This window comes from Anomaloglossus baeobatrachus, chromosome 7, assembly GCF_048569485.1.
Source record: "Anomaloglossus baeobatrachus isolate aAnoBae1 chromosome 7, aAnoBae1.hap1, whole genome shotgun sequence".
In the NCBI taxonomy this organism is placed as follows: domain Eukaryota; kingdom Metazoa; phylum Chordata; class Amphibia; order Anura; family Aromobatidae; genus Anomaloglossus; species Anomaloglossus baeobatrachus.
Genome location: NC_134359.1, coordinates 290926302 through 290943769, shown reverse-complemented (window position 1 = coordinate 290943769; position 17468 = coordinate 290926302). Strand labels below are relative to the sequence as shown.

The 17468-nt window shown below is 43.0% G+C and overlaps 1 protein-coding gene across 1 annotated transcript; it reads right to left on the bottom strand.

Annotated features, from left to right (window-relative positions):
- Positions 1–311: 311 nt before the first annotated feature.
- On the bottom strand, positions 312–14165 carry LOC142245582 (NXPE family member 4-like). Its single transcript, XM_075318413.1, has 7 exons — positions 13942–14165; positions 10325–10392; positions 9836–9962; positions 8999–9729; positions 4185–4243; positions 3861–4079; positions 312–1889 (listed from the first exon to the last, which is right to left on the bottom strand). Exons 3-7 carry the CDS (start codon positions 9911–9913, stop codon positions 1345–1347), a joined length of 1632 nt encoding a protein of 543 aa, XP_075174528.1. The 5' UTR covers positions 9914–9962; positions 10325–10392; positions 13942–14165; the 3' UTR covers positions 312–1344.
- Positions 14166–17468: the final 3303 nt, after the last annotated feature.

Below are 17468 nucleotides of genomic sequence, written 5' to 3'. Positions count from 1 at the left end.
TCCATCCTGTTCTGATCCCTGGGTGGTGGGCACGTAGTCATCAGGGCCAGGATAGGAGACAGGGCTACATTGGAGTCTCGAACCTGACTACCTTTAAGTCTACCGTCTGGTTAAGGGACAGCACAGGGACCCCAGTCCTAGAGTCAGCCGTGGAGCCCCTGTATCATCTTTATCTCCTCATTACACTGCTTTAGGAAGATTTGGAGCACAATATATGGGGTCATTGTTGATATATTGACTGATAACTGGGATCCGACTAAACCAGTAGAAAGTCTGGAGAAAATAATCTTAAAAATGTGTGAAATCACAGGTTTATTCTTTCTAAAATCATCATAAAATGCAAATAAATTATCATTTTATAAGTTACATGAGGTTGACAAATAATATAATATTATAGAAATTAACCCTCCCCTCTATTAATTGAACTAGAACTATGAGGTCTTCAAAACTGGTTACAGAGATATTTTTTGACGACAACTTCCTTTCAATGGTCCAAGAAATCATCATCTCAGGCTCACAACATGTAGGATGTTAAAGCTGTTAATGAAAATTTCAATGATATTAGTCTAGGAAACATTCCATAGCACAAAACATCTTACCAAGTTCAGGAGACATCCTATGCTCCAAGAGTCTTCTTCTGGTCTATGTGGCTTTCACTGATTCATGAATCCTACTTTGATAAGATGCCATCCCTTGTTTTGGAGATATTCTCTGTTCCTTGTGGTCGTTCCTAATCCAAGAAACCTTCTGTGTTCATGAAGCCTTCAAACATCTAAATGATATGCTTTGATCAAAGTAATGTTTGGTAATCCAAGAAACCAATTATGGTCATACCTAAGTCTACAAAGCTTTCCCTACTCTCGGAGAAATTGTCTGGGCTATGTGGTCTCCCCTAATCAAAAAAAAACTTTCTGTGATCCAGGAAGCCCTTTTTGAAAGATATCCCTAGCGGCAAAGTATCCTTCAGTAGACCAAGAAAGATATTCAGATTATATTTAGATCTATGAAGTTCTCACTAGCCTACAAGACCTCTCATGGTTCAGGTGACCTTCTACAATATTAGAAATCTATTTCAGACAGAAAGCCTCCCCTTTTTTAGGATTCGGAAACCAGTCCAACACATCTACTCTAGTCCATGTGACCTTCTCTGACCAATCTGGCCAAAGAAGCCTTTTGTTGAAGCTGCTCCAACAGACTGACCTGATCGAAAAGAATTTCCCTGGTCCATAAGACCTTCTCTGAATCTACATATAACTCCATATAACTTGCCCAAAAAACTAAAAGTAATCCAAAAATTACAGTCTGGTCCAAGAAGCCTTCTGTAGATTGGGACATTTTGTTTTATTAACAAGCAAAGGTGAATGACAGGCTCAATATATTAGCAAATGTATATCCAGGAGGATGTACAGACGATGTAGCCGATGCCACCGTCATGTCCCACGCATCCACAAAACCGACATTGATCCCCTGAAAAACCTCCTTGAGGACCAGATACTGGGTGTAGCCATGGAAGTCCCCTCGACTTTCCACTGAGGCAAAGAGCTCTCTCGTATTTTCAGTTTTTACGATAACCTTAGTGGTGGGACTCCTGAGGAACAGTCGTTCTAAAGCCCTTCGGATGTTGACAGCTCGTTGAATGAAAATTTTAAGAGGGAACTGTCTAAAATGTTGACCTATCGTGATCATAAAAATGGTGTTTTTCCCTCCGCCGCGTTGGTCGATCTGACGACTGGTGTAGAGGTCTTCTTTGACGTAATAGAAGCCTGAGTGCTCCAATGGGAAGCCGTGTCTCTTGTAGGAAACATATATATCCTTCTCCATGTTCATGGCCTCCAGTGTCATAGACCAACCGGCCCATCCTTTATAGCGGAATCGGAAATATTTCACTACTAAACAAGAGAGGACATAACAATAAGGGATGATGGTCATACGAAATTGTATGTAATATGCATGAAGGATGCAAAGATGACCCCGGTCTACAAATTCTAGTAGGACATTTGGCCATCGTAGACGGTTGGCTGCCCCACACAAAGCCCTCAATGAGCAAGAGGGGGGGACGTATAGGTTAGATTGACTCGCTCACTGGTGGTCCTAGTCCATCCATGTTCCATCCATGCCACCATTTCCTCTGCATTTTGGACCATTGGAGCAGAAATATGTGGCAAAAATGGAACATCCTTGGTGGATTCTAAGACCTGGACCTATTAGATAACTAATTTGGAGAAAATTTTTGATTAAGCCGTAATCTATATGAGAAATTAGACAATTATTGGGGAATTTTGGCTCATAATTTGAATAGTTTTAGACAAATTTAATTACACATTCCGAGAAGGGATGTGTCCTAAAGTGTGACTGATTATAGCAAAGGGGTTTTAGCAACAACATAAATGGCTAAAATTGCAAACTGTTGGTAAAAATAGCAACTGTCATGGTTCCGCTGTGCAGAGCATTTTGCATTTGGAATGTTTTTGTCACGGCTCCGCTGTGTAGAGTATTTTGAATTTAAAAATGCTCTGTTATGTGTCCTGTGCACTTGCTGACAGGTTGTTTTTCAGCACTAGGGTCCACGCTGTTTTTTGGAGATGCCTTCACAGATGCGCCTCGTTCCTGGTGATTGCTCTGTTTCTTTACTGGGCTTTTTCTATCTGAACTTCACCAGTTGTACTTCCTGTTTGCTCAGTGTGCTCTTAGCTTCTGTCTAGTGTAAGTGTTCTGATCTTGGCTTCTGACCTTGGACCTCTTCCTGACCACGTCTCTGTCTGCTCCCTGATCCTTATGCGTTACCTCCCAATTTCTGACCTCGGAACTCTTCCTGACCATGTTTCTGTCTGGTCCCTGAACCTTATACGTTACCTCCCGGCTTCTGACCTCAGACCTATTCCTGACCATGTCTCTGTCTGCTCCCTGAACCTTATACGTTACCTCCCGGCTTCTGATTTCGGAGCTCTTCCTGATCACGTCTCTGACTGCTCCCTGAACCTTATATGTTACCTCCCAGCTTCTGACCTTGGACCTCTTCGTGACCACGTCTCTGTCTGCTCCTTGAACCTTATATGTTACCTCCCAGCTTCTGACCTCGGACCTCTTCCTGACCACGTCTCTGTCTGCTCCCTGAACCTTATATGTTACCTCCCGGCTTCTGACCTTGGACCTCTTCTTGACCACGTCTCTGTCTGCTCCCTGAACCTTATATGTTACCTCCCAGCTTCTGACTTCGGACCTCTTCCTGACCACGTCTCTGTCTTCTCCCTGAACTTATATGTTACCTACCGGCTTCTGACCTCGGACCTCTTCCTGACCACGTCTGTCTGCTCCCTAAGCCTTATATTTTATCTCCCAGCTTCTGACCTTGGACCTCTTCCTGACCACATCTCTGTCTGCTCCCTGATCCTTATATGTTACCTCCCGGCTTCTGACCTCAGACCTCTTCCTGACCACGTCTCTGTCTGCTCCTTGAATCCTATATATTATCTCCTGGCTTATGATTCCGGCTTTTCTGACTACCCTTCTATTCGTACTGCTCGTAGTGTCTAGCATCACATTAACCTTGTAATTTACCTTATTTTAAAACATATTCAAGAACAGAGGGATTTCTACCTGTATTATTTACAGCTCAGTCTATAAGTGGTGGCCAGTCTTTTGGGAAGGAAGCACAGCACTTACAAGCTCTTTGATGCAGAGCTTGCAAGCTTTGATGCTCTCCTGCCAACCAAAGCTGCTGTTTGCAATATTAAAGCCATGCTGTTGGTCCAAATTGTCAATCATCAGGAGCGCCCCAGTCCATGGTAGTCTGGGACCAAGCAGGCAGGGGAGCGGCGCTCATGATACAATTATTCAGTCACATTAGTTCTAATCCTTACTCTGGATTCCATCGGTGAAGTGCATGATGAACTGACGTAATGTGGAGTCTCCGATCAGAAAGAGCGTCTTCCCCTGCAGACAATTAGTAAAGTCGTCCGCCGTCTTGTAAACCGTCATGTTACAGTATAGCGGATTCCAGGTCTGATTATAGTAGTATCCGCTCGGGACAGGGGAGCTCATTCCTGGCTGGCATTTTGGCTTTGGGGTCTTTATTGTGGCTGAAAAAGATCCAAAAAAATATCTTTAAATTTAAATCAATTATTTAAAAATAGATTTTTTTTTTTCCCTGAAATTAGAAAAAATAGATTTATATTATTACTTACAGTTACATTGGGAAACAATTATAGGTGAGATTTGTGGGAGCGGTACACCGATATTTGACCTTTAAAACAGAAATGCTAAATATAATAATTGACATTTTTAATAAATCTATAAAAATGGGGAATATTGAAAGAATTTGAGCAATATATTTATGTTTGTCTGCAACGATCAACAGTGATCAATGGAGCAACCTGCCAGCAAGTGTGCAGATTCCCTGCACTGCCCCTACTGGTGAAATTAAGTATTACACTTGTGACACAGTAAAGGATATGGTGGAAGAGGGGAGATATATTCCACCTAGCAAATGCCTTTTGCACTGGTGAACATCAGGGAAGTATGATGCCCATCACTAGGTGGCGCTAGACACTACTAGAGTGCAGTGAATGGAGAGGTAGTCATGTCAAGGGAGAAATTTGGGTAAGACTGCTAATGGAGTCTTTGTTCAGGGCACAAGAGGCACGGGGCCAAATTAGGTATCTGCGCAGATATTATGAGACTCAATAATCAATGAACACAGGACATGTTCTCTGATTGAGCTCAGGCTTGCGTCTGGCTCGTATATTCTATAGCCCAGATTTTAGTAACATTTCAACCTTCAGACATGTACAAAAGTATCAATCTGTCTTTTCTCACACATTAAAACAGTACAGGGAGGAGCGTAGAGACATAGAAACCCACATTTCATCCCACGGATAATACATTCTCTCTTTGTGTGAAACCACTGATAAGCATAAATACCTTCTCTGTTCATTGTTTGTACATTTGTCCTTGGTTAACTCCTTCTTGACCATACAGCTTAGAATCATATTATGGCGTCTGTGCAATTGTCATATAGACACACAGATAATTATGCAATGACATCTATATTTTGATTATTTACATACACAGATAATCTTATTACATTTGAACAAACAATTTATAGCCCAGGCTACCTTCACAGTCAGACAAGCCGAGGTCAGGAGCCAGGAGGTAACAACAGGACACTGGGAGCAGACAGATACGAGATCAAGATACAAGCCGAGGGTCAGGATTCCAGGAGAGTACGTACAGGATACAGGGAGCAGGCGGGGATGTGGTCAGGAGGAGGTCCGAGGTCAGAAGCCAGAAGGCAATGACAAAAACAGGGAGTCAGGTAGAGAAGAGTCAACAAGAGTCCAGAGTCGAGAGCCAAGATCAGATCACTAAACACAACGGGAGCTGAGAGCACTACTGTATAACCAGGAAGTACGACTGGCAACGTTACGGGCGAGGATACTCCCAGAGCAGTCACCAGGAACGAGAAGCATCTGTGCAGGCACCTCCCAGGACCAGCCTAGAACCCAGCGCTGAGAGAAAACCCATCCATAGGTGATCAAGACAAACAGCAGAGCATCCAAACCTGCATAAAGCTCTGGGCGATGGAACAGGCAAGAAGAAGAACAACACAAGAAGCTCTGCTCATCAGAACCATGACAGGAAGGAGGTCAAACCTGGCCTGCAACTTCTCTGCTAGTCCAGGCTTTTGGGGCAACACCGGAGGTGCACAGCTGCAGGATTAGCACAGCATAAATAGATTCTAACTTTCTCTTGATTCATAAAATCCACAAGCGTATTAACCACAATGAACAGACACTGACTCTTATCTTTTGTATTGAAGCATCTAGGGAGGAGGAGAAGGTGAGCTGTTACATTATCTATTGTGGATCTTGTGTTATCAACTGTGTATAGAGGTGTTATCTCTGTAATCCTGCCTCTGATAATAGGGAGCCTACTGAAAACTCTTCCTGAAAACACTGGAAGTATTAGTCTAAAATATCTCCAGTGACCAATGTGAAAATTGCAAACTGACTACTTTTGGGGGGGGGGTTTAATTGAAAAACAAAATTGCCACAAAGCTTGATTTAAACAGTAGGTCATTTCCTGATGATAATTTAACTTTATTTTTTTTTTCCGTAAATCAACAGGACATGTGAAAATAAGCAACTTTGTAATATATCTGATCCGAGGCATCTGATTCTTTCCCGTCCTGAATTCATTTTTCATTCTCAATTCAAGCATAAAATATATATGGGATGAAGACAAACTTTCACATTATTGAGATAGTGAATGTTGGTTGGAGCTTATAATATTCTATGGAGAGGGGAGGGTGGAGCTAGAGGAACAAACAGATATTCTACTGCAAGTTCTCTTGAAATGACAGTTACAATTTAAATGTTTGGGTTTTTTAAACAAAGATTTAAAAAGTAACTGTTGTTTCACGAGAACTTGAAGCAGAATGTCTGTGTGTTCCGCTAGCTTCTTCCTATGTAACTGTCATTTTAGGAGAACTTGAAGCAAAATGTCTGTGTGTTCCCCTGTAACTGTTGTTTCAGAAGAACTTGAAGCAGAATGTCTTTGTGTTCCTCTAACTCCTCCCCTGTAACTGTTGTTTCAGGAGAACTTGAAGCAGAATGTCTATGTGTTCCTCTAGCTCCTCCCCCTGTAACTGTTGTTTCAGGAGAACTTGAAGCAGAATGTCTTTGTGTTCCGCTAGCTTCTTCCTATGTAACTGTCATTTTAGGAGAACTTGAAGCAAAATGTCTGTGTGTTCCCCTGTAACTGTTGTTTCAGAAGAACTTGAAGCAGAATGTCTTTGTGTTCCTCTAACTCCTCCCCTGTAACTGTTGTTTCAGGAGAACTTGAAGCAGAATGTCTATGTGTTCCTCTAGCTCCTCCCCCTGTAACTGTTGTTTCAGGAGAACTTGAAGCAGAATGTCTTTGTGTTCCGCTAGCTCCTCCCCCTGTAACTGTCATTTCAGGAGAACATGCAGCAGAATGTCTGTGTGCTCCTCTAGCTCTTCCCCCTGTAACTGTCGTTTCAGGAGAACTTGAAGCAGAATGTCTGTGTTCCGATAGCTCCTCCCCCTGTTAACTCTCATTTCAGGGGAACTTGAAGCAGAATGTCTGTGTGTTCCTCTAGCTCCTCCCCTGTAACTGTCATTTCAGGAGAACTTGAAGCAGAATGTCTTTGTGTTCCTCTAACTCTTCCCCCCTGTAACTGTTGTTTCAGGAGAACTTGAAGTAGAATGTTTGTGTGTTTCACTAGCTCCTCCCCTGTAACTGTCATTTTCAGAGAACTTGAAGCAGAATGTCTGTGCGTTCCTCTAGCTCCTCCCCCTGTAACTCTCGTTTCAGGAGAACTTGAAGCAGAATGTCTGAGTGTTCCTCTAACTCCTCCCCCTGTAACTCTCGTTTCAGGAGAACTTGAAGCAGAATGTCTTTGTGTTCCTCTAGCTCCTCCCCCTGTAACTGTTGTTTCAGGAGAACTTGAAGCAGAATGTCTGTGTGTTCCTCTAGCTCCTCCCCCTGTAACTGTTGTTTCAGGAGAACTTTAAGCAGAATGTCTGTGTGTTCCTCTAACTCCTCCCTGTAACTCTCGTTTTGGGAGAACTTGAAGCAGAATGTCTTTGTGTTCCTCTAGCTCCTCCCCCTGCAACTGTTGTTTCAGGAGAACTTGAAGCAAAATGTCTGTGTGTTCCTCTAACTCCTCCCTGTAACTCTCGTTTTGGGAGAACTTGAAGCAGAATGTCTTTGTGTTTCTCTAAGGGGTACTTCGCACACTACAACATCGCAGGTGCAATGTTGGTGGAGTCAAATCGAAAGTGACGCACATCCGGCGTCGCTGTCAATATTGGAGTGTGTAAATCATTTTTGATACGATTAACGAGCGCAAAAGCGTCAAAATCATATCATCGTTGTAGCTTCGGTCATTTCCATAATTTCGGAAGGACCGATGTTACTATGTTGTTCCTCGTTCCTGCAGCAGCACACATCACTGTGTGTGAAGCTGCAGGAGCGAGGAACATCTCCTACCTGCGTCCTGCGGCTCACGCCGGCTATGCGGAAGCAAGGAGGTGGGCGGGATGTTTACGTCCCGCTCATCTCCGCCTCTCCGCTTCTATTGGCCGCCTGCCGTGTGACGTCGCTGTGACGCCGCACGACCCGCCCCCTTAGGAAGGAGGCGGGTCGCCAGCCAGAGCGACGTCGCAGGGCAGGTAAGTCCATGTGAAGCTGCCGTAGCGATAATGTTCGCTACGGCAGCTATCACAAGAGATCGCAGCTGCGACGGGGGCGGGGACTATCGCGCTCGGGATCGCAAGCATCAGCTTGCAATGTCGTAGTGTGCAAAGTACCCCTAACTCCTCCCCTGTAACTGTCATTTCATGAGAACTTTAAGCAGAATGTCTGTGTGTTCCTCTAGCTCCTCCCCCTGTAACTCTCGTTTCAGGAGAACTTGAAGCAGAATGTCTTTGTGTTTCTCTAACTCCTCCCCCTGCAACTGTTGTTTCAGGAGAACTTGAAGCAGAATGTCTGTGTGTTCCTCTAGCTCCTCCCCTGTAACTCTCGTTTCAGGAGAACTTGAAGCAGAATGTCTGTGTGTTCCTCTAGCTCCTCCCCCTGTAACTGTTATTTCAGGAGAACTTGAAGCAGAATGTCTGTGTATTCCGCTAGCTCCTCCCCCTGTAACTGTTGTTTCAGGAGAACTTGAAGCAGAATGTCTGTGTGTTTCGCTAGCTCCTCCCTCTCCATAGAATCTTATCTTCACCAAGTATAATCTCCTATCTCAGTAATGTGAAATGTGGTCACCATATACAAATTTTACCCTGAATAAAGAGTGAAAGATCAATCTAGGAGGAGAAAGAAGTAGAAATCTCTGATAATATCTATTTTAAAGATGGATATTTGAATGTGTATTATTGCTTTATGAAATAAAAAATAAAATGACGGTTACTCTTTAAGGTAATTACAATAGATTCACTGTCCCTTCAAAATGGAAAAACCATAATGGAAATTCTACCTCTGAAATATTTGCTGTTCCACCGGGGTAAGATATGAGATCTGAAGATTATATCCCCTCATTTCATTCAGACTTTCACAAGTAAAATTTGGAACCTTGTAGCAGTGGAAGACCTCCTCGTATAGAGGGTCCTTGTATTCGCAGATCTCCTTCCCTTCTTCCTTGGAGAGCCAGAAGGCACATTTAGTTATGGCTTCTGTACCAAACTTTTCATATTTTCCCTCAAAGCCAACAATTCCTTGACTGGAATGTCTTGACCTCCAGAGAGCGGCCACTCCTTCACTTGGGTAGAACAACAGAATGTTGACATTGACTTTTCCGGTCCAGTATAATGGAAAGTGAACGTGGTAGGACCCATTTTTTAAGTCCTCAACGGTTCCTGAGATAGAAGCTCCAAGAGCTGCAGAAACGAGTCTTGGTCTCAAGAAGTCTCCTCCGTACGTCTTCCTGTTGCCAAAGTGATCAAACATATCAACCTGCACCACTAAGTCTTCTCCCACACAATATGTCTTCCAGGGGTTGACAATGGAAACCTTACTGTTCCTTCCATTTGTGGTCTGGTTAAAGTCTGTAAATGAGACTTTGGGGATGAGTTTCTCTATTTTTTCAAATATGGCGTCCACTTCTACCTGGAGCTCAGTTTTGGGTGGAAGAGTCGACTCTTTTGCCAAAGGTTGACTTTGGTCGGTGGTGGGTGTGGGGTAGGTCCGAAACAAATGTCTCCAAGGATTCTGAAATTCAGAATATTCTCATCACACAATTGGATTTTATGACTTTTGAAGCTACTATGGAAGGACGAAGAAGTCAAACAGTTGTAGGTCTATAGGCTCGTCTCACCTGGAAATCACTCCGGTACCAACCAAAGGTTAAAAGTATTAAGGCAAGGAGGAGCACTGGGATGAATGGTTTACGCATGGTGGTAGGTTCACACTGAGGTCACCTCTGAGATCCTGATCGAGTCCTGCTGGAGATCCAAAAATACATGATAAGAATTCAAAAATGTTGTAGGATCTTAATGAAATGGGACAATATGGAATTAGCAACAAATTTGAGCATCTCCAATCAACAATACTATTAATGAATGAATGAATGAAAGAATGAACGAACAAATGAACAAACAAACAAACAAATTAATTAATTAATTAATTAATTAATTAAAAAGTGTCTTATTTGCCAAAGGAACATTTTGAACCTGATCGGTTGAGAACCTTCACTTTTTACGTCGACCTTTTTCTTTATGATTGGAGTCTCGTTAAAACCATTAAAGTTGAGAAATTAATAAATGAATGAATGAATGACAATGTGAGTACATAATGAAGAATTTACCTTTCGGCACCCTTGCATTATCTGTGGGTTCCGACCACCACATTGGTGGCTCTGTTTTCTATAGCCGGCTGTCCAGTATGAATGAATAAGAATGAAAGAAAAAGTGAATTAATAAATTAACTATTTAATAGGTCATTAATTACAAACAGGAATGCATGAATGAAAGCATGAGTCAGCATATCAATATATAGAAATAAATGAAAATGAGTGAATGAAATAAAAAAATGGATGAATGAATGAATGAATGAATGAACATAGATGAATGGCAATGAATGCATATACAAATTCTTGAATAAATGGATGAACTCATGAATAAATAATGAATTAATCAAATATACAAGATTGGAATGAATGAATGAAAACAATTAATGAACATACAAAGATAATTAGTGTAGAAACAAATTGATTAATAAATGACTATGGAACAAATGAATGAATTAATTAATTAATTAATGATAGGGTGAAATGATGACTTAGGAATAAGACAAAAATACAAATACTAAACTACATATGAATGAGTGAGTGAATGAATGAAACCATAAATGAATGAACGAGAGAACATGTAAAGTAAGAGAATCAATGAAAAGAAAAAATAAGATTAGAAACATGGATAGAATGAGAGAAATTAGTAATGTATCAGTGATTGATTGAATGAATGAATGAATGAAGAATTTATTCAAAATTGAGTAAATTACCTACAAAGTAATACATTAATATAGAAATAAATTTATTGATGAATAAATGAAATAACAAGTGAATGAACCAATGAGTGAATCACTGAGGATAAAAAAGCAGCAAATGCCTGAAACAATAAATACAAAGTAAACATAACCAGAAACGTATGGAGAGATGAGAGTGAACGCATGTGCAAATGTATGAATGAATGAATGAATGAATGAATGAACATATAAAGCTGATCTCCGTAAGGCGCTGCGGAATATGTTGGCGCTATACAAGCAATGCATGATATATAAAAAGCAATAAATGAATGTATAAACAAATGAATGAATAAATTAATTAAAACGAATGAATGAATGAAAAAAATAATAGCATTTTATTATTTTAGATGTGGGATTCCGGGACACAGAGGTGATGTGAACGATTATGATCAATATGAGACATTTGGGGACCCAAATTTTTAGGGGAGCTGGTGATCCCAAGAATTTGACTTTTGCTTATGTGGGAAAACCATGATAAGACGAAAATTACAGGGAGGTGATGTCAGTGATTGTCACGTGGAGTTTTATACAAAACTCACTGTCATGGCGGCATCAGACACTGTTCACATTGCAGATTCTGATACTCTGCCCCATGGTTTCTCTGGTGTGTCTGATCTACACAGGCAGACTCGGGCGTTAACCAGCAGTGTGCTCAGTCATAAGCAGGCTAGCAAGAGTTAACCTCTGCTAACCTGCTTGTTAGTCTTCTGGGATTACATGTTGTGAGGCAGCCTATCACATCTTCTCCTCTCATACTTAGGTTGGAGGAGATCTTCCTCCCATGCCGACTATAGTTTTTGCTTTGCAGGTCTGTGTGCTGTGGTGTCCCAGATTTGCTGGAGAAAGAGTGCTTTATACTTGGAGTTGTTGTGAAGTTACCCATCGTCTGGTTAGGCTTCTATGATCACATGTTGTAAAGCAGCCTATCACATCTTCTCCTCTCATACTTAGGTTGGAGGAGATCTCTCTCCCACACTGACTATAGTTTCTACTGTGTTGGTCTGGGTACTGGAGAAAGAGTTCCTTTGAATTTAGTGTTGTTGTGAAGTTTACCGTCCCCTTGTTCTTTCCTCCCTGCTCTTGTTTTCCTCTAATCTCTTATTGTCATATACCTCTGTGTGCATGCTGTGTGACAGAGTTTTGTTTTCCCTTGTTTGTCTATTTCTGTGATTTATCCCACAGAAATAGACAAACAGGGGAAAACAAAACTCTATCACACAGAGGTATAAAACAATAAGCGATTAGGAGGAAAATAAGAGCAGGGAGGAAACAACAAGATGATGGGTAACTTCACAACAATACAAAGCACAAAGAAACTCATTCTCCAGCAAATCTGGAACACCACAACTCACAGACCTATAGTTGGCATGGGAGGAAGACCTCCTCCAACCTAAGTATGAGAGGACCAGATGTGATAGGCTGCCTCACAACATTTGATCACAGAAGCCTAACCAGATAACAGGTAACTTCACAACAACTCCAGGTATAAAGCACTCTTTCTCCAGCAAATCTGGGACACCACAGCACACAGACCAGCAAAGCAGAAACTATAGTCGGCATGGGTGGAAGATCTCCTCCAACCTAAGTACGAGAGAAGCAGATGTCAAAGACTGCCTTACAACATTTGATCCCAAAAGCCTAACCAGACGACGGGTAACTTCACAACAACTCCAAGTATAAAGCATTCTTTCTCCAGCAAATCTGGGACACCACAACTCACAGACCAACAAAACAGCAACTATAGTTGGCATGGGTGGAAGATTTCCTCCAACCTAAGTATGAGAGGAGCAGATGTGATAAGCTGCCTCACAACATTTGATCACAGAAGCCTAACCAGATGATGAGTAACTTCACAACAATTCCAAGTATAAAGCAATCTTTCGCCAGCGAATCTGGGACACCACAGCACAGAGCAGGAAAGCAGAAACTATAGGTGGCATGGGTGGAAGGTCTCCTCCAACGTAAGTATGAGAGGAGCAGATATGATAGGCTGCCTTACAACATTTGATTCCAGAAGCCTAACCAGATGAGAGGTAACTTCACAACACCAAGTATCTGGGACACCACAACTCAGAGACCAAAAAAGCAGAAACTATAGTCGGCATGGGTGGAAGATCTCCTCCAGCGTACGTATGTGGGGAGCCGATGAGATAGGCTGCCTTACAACATGTGATCCCAGAAGCCTAACAAGCAGGCTAGCCTGTCTATGACTAAGCACACTGCTGGTCGACGCCCGAGTCTGCCTGTGTAGATCAGAAATATCAGAAAAACTATTGGACGGAGTGTCAGAATCTGTAATGTGAACAGTGTCTGATGCCGCCATGACACTCGGTGAGTTTTGTGTAAAACTCCGTGTGACAGTGATACATTGTATCTAACATGAAGATTCTATAGGAATTGCAGCTATAAAACCATAAATACTGTAACACAACAATAAGTAATGAAGAACTTCTGCTTATCCTCTATAGAGAAGCAGCTGCATCTCCCCCCTCTCCCTCCTGACAAGTTCTCTACATAGAGGCATCTGGAGAATTAAGCCTTAAAGGGAAATGTTGCTCCTTGGACCTCATCTTCCAAATTCATGAAGAGCATGAAGGGGATATCGGGGGCCATAGCTCTGCCTGTTTGGTTACACAGTGTTATAGGGACACCTACGCTGTAACTGTGGCCCCTGATCTCCAGGAGCCAGATTCCAATGCACTTCCAATATGAAGGTGCTCAGTCCTTGAACCCACATTTTGCATGAGTGGATTTCCCCTTTAAGTAAAACTATGAATCTGTTAACCCTTTCCTGCTCCGGATTAGATGACACAATGTGTTCAATCATCATCCATAATATATTCATTCATCATCTGTTACTCCCCCCATTATTTTCGCCCTAATTAACCCTTTTCTTACCTGGACTCTGCCTCCATTCACCATAGCCGTGATTACCGACAGTGTATATGATTCACTGGGTGGAGGCTGGAGCCGCACAATCATCTGTGGAGTTTTAACTTTGAACCCGAGATATTTTCTGTCCATTAGCTTCAGACTGAAATGCGTCATTCAAGTCTCCAAAGTCCGTCTCCTTATTATTGTAGATGATAACTATTAGTTGTCCTGTAGGGAGCGGAGGGATCCACCTGGGGCTATTATTGTGTTAAAAAGACTCTAAACACAGAAAATACATCAAAAATAAAAATTAATCAAATTTCCCAGTATTTTTCCATCTTTTTTTATCCCTTTTATTAATAAACCTAAGAAATATAAGGTTTAACAATCATTGATACTCCTACAGACAAGGCAGTGGGGGGAGGCTCCTGCTGCAGCCATTTGTCTCATCCATTCATTCATTAACTTATTAATAAATCGATCCATTTAGGAGATCCAATATCTATTCACCCATTATCCTACTGTCCTGTTCGGGCTTTAAGACAACTTGCTGCAGCAGGAGCCTCTCCCCACTTCCCTCTCTTCAGTAGGTTGACTGATTGTTAACTCCGCCTTCCTTGGTTAAGGGGTGGGGTTTCCATCAACAGCTGAGCCGATCAATAGGAGACTGTGCTCCCTAAAATTTGTCTCCAGCAAAACAGATGGAATCCAACATATTGTGATTACCCCGTGCTCTATTTTAGGGTGGTTTGGCTATAGAAAGGATGGGGTTCCTGCCACAAGGCTTACAATAGAGAGATTTTTAGTAAATGTAACCCCATTTCCAAAATACTGTCTTGGAAACCCAAACTCTGCCCACAGTGCGTACACATAGAGATAGATAAAAGACAACAAGAGATTAGGAGGAAAACAAGAGCAGGAAGGAAGCAAACTCCACAACAACGCCAAGCACAAAGCAACTCTTTCTCCAGCAAATCTGGGACACCACAGCACACAGACCAACAAAGCAGAAATTATAGTCGGCATGGGTGGAAGATGTCCTCCAACCTAAGTATGTAAATGTAACCCCATTTACAAGATGCTGCCTCCATCTCTTGCACTAAATGGACCATGTCACTGCACCAACATATTGGACAACTTCACAGTACCCATGTAGAACTATTGGGAACATTCGCTGACATCATAGTTGGAGGATTATGGCTACTCTCCATTGGCCCCGGCAGAACATGTGGCTACCACCATCTTTAGGAGTCTTCTCAGCCATTCTTAATCTCCTTTGTGGATTCAATAGAGGCCGGCCACTAAAAGGGTCATGACTGTAGGCAAAAAAAAATTCTCCCAAAGCAGGAGCTGCAAAATTATATCAGCTCCTATGGCTGTATGTGCACTGATTTGATCCTAGAATATGTAAAGTCTCCACCCAATGAGCACTAATAATACCGCAGCGAGGCGAAGGTGAACTTTGTGGATAATAAAGCCTGACGTGCCTGATAATACCTGTCATGTCTTTATTCACATGACTGGGGAGGCTGAAACCTGCGAGGGCCAACATCTGCAAAAAGTGACTCCTGTGAAGACTAACATCTGCGGGGGCTGACACCAGCAAAGACTGACACCTGTGGGGGCTTACACATACGAGGGCTGACACCTGAAAAGGCTGATGCCTGTGGAGGCTGACATCTGCAAAGGCTGACATCTGTGGAGGCTGACATCTGCAAAGGCTGACATCTGTGGAGGCTGACATCTGCGGGGATGACACCTCCAAAGACTGACACCTGCGTGGGCTAACACCTGTAGAGGCTGACACCTGCGGGGGCTGACACCTGTGAAGGCTGACACCTGCGGGGGCTGACACCTGTGAAGGCTGACACCTGCGGGGGCTGACACCTGTGAAGGCTGACACCTGTGGGGGCTGACACCTGTGAAGGCTGAGACCTGCGGGGGCTGACACCTGTGAAGGCTGACATCTGCCATTCTAATCCCAAATGAATGTAAAATAGATATAATTCTGCTGAAATGAGACGACAACCTCTGAGCCATCAGCTGTACGGCGGTGATACTGTAAGACCTGTTAACATTTTTATATATATATATATAGGTTAAAAGACTGTTTGGTGGACTTCCTTGTGTTATGCTGCCACCTGCTGTCAAAACAGAGAACAGCGGGAAAAAGTCCTGCTGCTCAAGTGACTTGATTCAGTCTGGAACAGGAGGAGGAGGAGTCTACATGTGGCTGTTTGGCAGAGAGGAGTGTGCTGGAGTGGGCTGTAAGATAGAAGGCCTCAGTCTGCCCTGTTTTTCCGAGGTCCAAGTACCTTAGAGTGTTGCGTGGTGTCCCCCCCAAGACACAGATCCAAAGAGGCTGGATGTGGAGCGAGGAGCCAGACAGCACGTGCAAATTACAAAATTACAGATCCAAAGAGGCTGGATGTGGAGCGAGGAGCCAGGCAGCGCGTGCAAATTACAGACCCGGGACAAAGACTGAACTTTAGAGGTGTCTGCCGGCGGAATACGGGCCCCAACGGTGACGAGGTACCCCACGCTGAAATCTGCAGTTAAGTGTGCACACTACTTTTAGTTAGGGACAGATAGGAAAAGACTCTGCACTGTGTTATACAAGTAAGGTAACAAGGACTCTGCGTTTTTTTGTTTAATAAGGATTTCTGTGTTTTGCTTTTGGGAGGACAATCTGAGGCTTCCTATCCTTGACAAGTTATTCAAAGTAGTTGTATGTATATTGCATTATCTCCACTGCTGTGCTCCCTTCCCTCACTTTTCCTCCACCTGTGTTGTGCAATACATTATTAAATTTGCATTGATTAACCCCCATGGTTCCGTGCAGTCCTTGCGTATCCCAATACCTGCAGGTTATTACATTTGGCGTAGTCGGCAGGATACGCAGGCTGGTACGGAACAATGGACGGACAGGGGGGTGTCACTGATGGGGGTGTTCTAATACAACCTGATGGGGGAATACCATCAAGGCAACTGTCCCTGGGGGCTATGCTGACCCATATACCAAAATTTACTGGCAGCAATGTACCTCTCCATGACTGGGCGCAGAGAGTAAGGGGCATGTTGAGAGTAGCAGGAGTGACTGCAGAAAATCAAGGGGAGATATTGTTGATTGCCCTTGAAGGCCATGCTCAAGAGACCATTTTATTGCGCCCTGAGAGTGAACAAAAGACGTTAGAGCAGGTGGTGAAGATTCTTGAGAGAGTGTATGGCGGGAAACCAGAAGCAGGAGATTTACAGGCGCAACTGTTCTACAGGCTGCAGGGTGAAGAAGAAGGTCTGCCACAGTATGCAAATGCACTCCAGAGAATAATGAGACAAATGCTTACAGCAGAGCCAGAGCTAGCACAAACCCCCGGTTATGCTGACCGTACCCTACGAGATCAATTCCTCCGTGGGTTACATAACCCCAAGATCAAAGGTGCCCTCCGTGAACGGCTCAGGGTAGAAAAAAAACTAACTTTCCAGGAGATATTGGAAGAAGCAGTCTCCCGCACACAAACTGAAAATTGCGACCCGCAGAACGCCTGGGGTGA

Coding starts and splice junctions, on each gene's coding strand:
- LOC142245582 (XM_075318413.1), bottom strand. CDS start 9,913: ATGCGTAAACCATTCATCCCAGTGCTCCTCCTTGCCTTAATACTTTTA. Junction 9,730..9,835: donor GGTACCGGAGTGATTTCCAG/GTGAGACGAGCC, acceptor TCTGAATTTCAG/AATCCTTGGAGACATTTGTT. Junction 4,244..8,998: donor GAACAGCAAATATTTCAGAG/GTAGAATTTCCA, acceptor TCTGTTTTAAAG/GTCAAATATCGGTGTACCGC.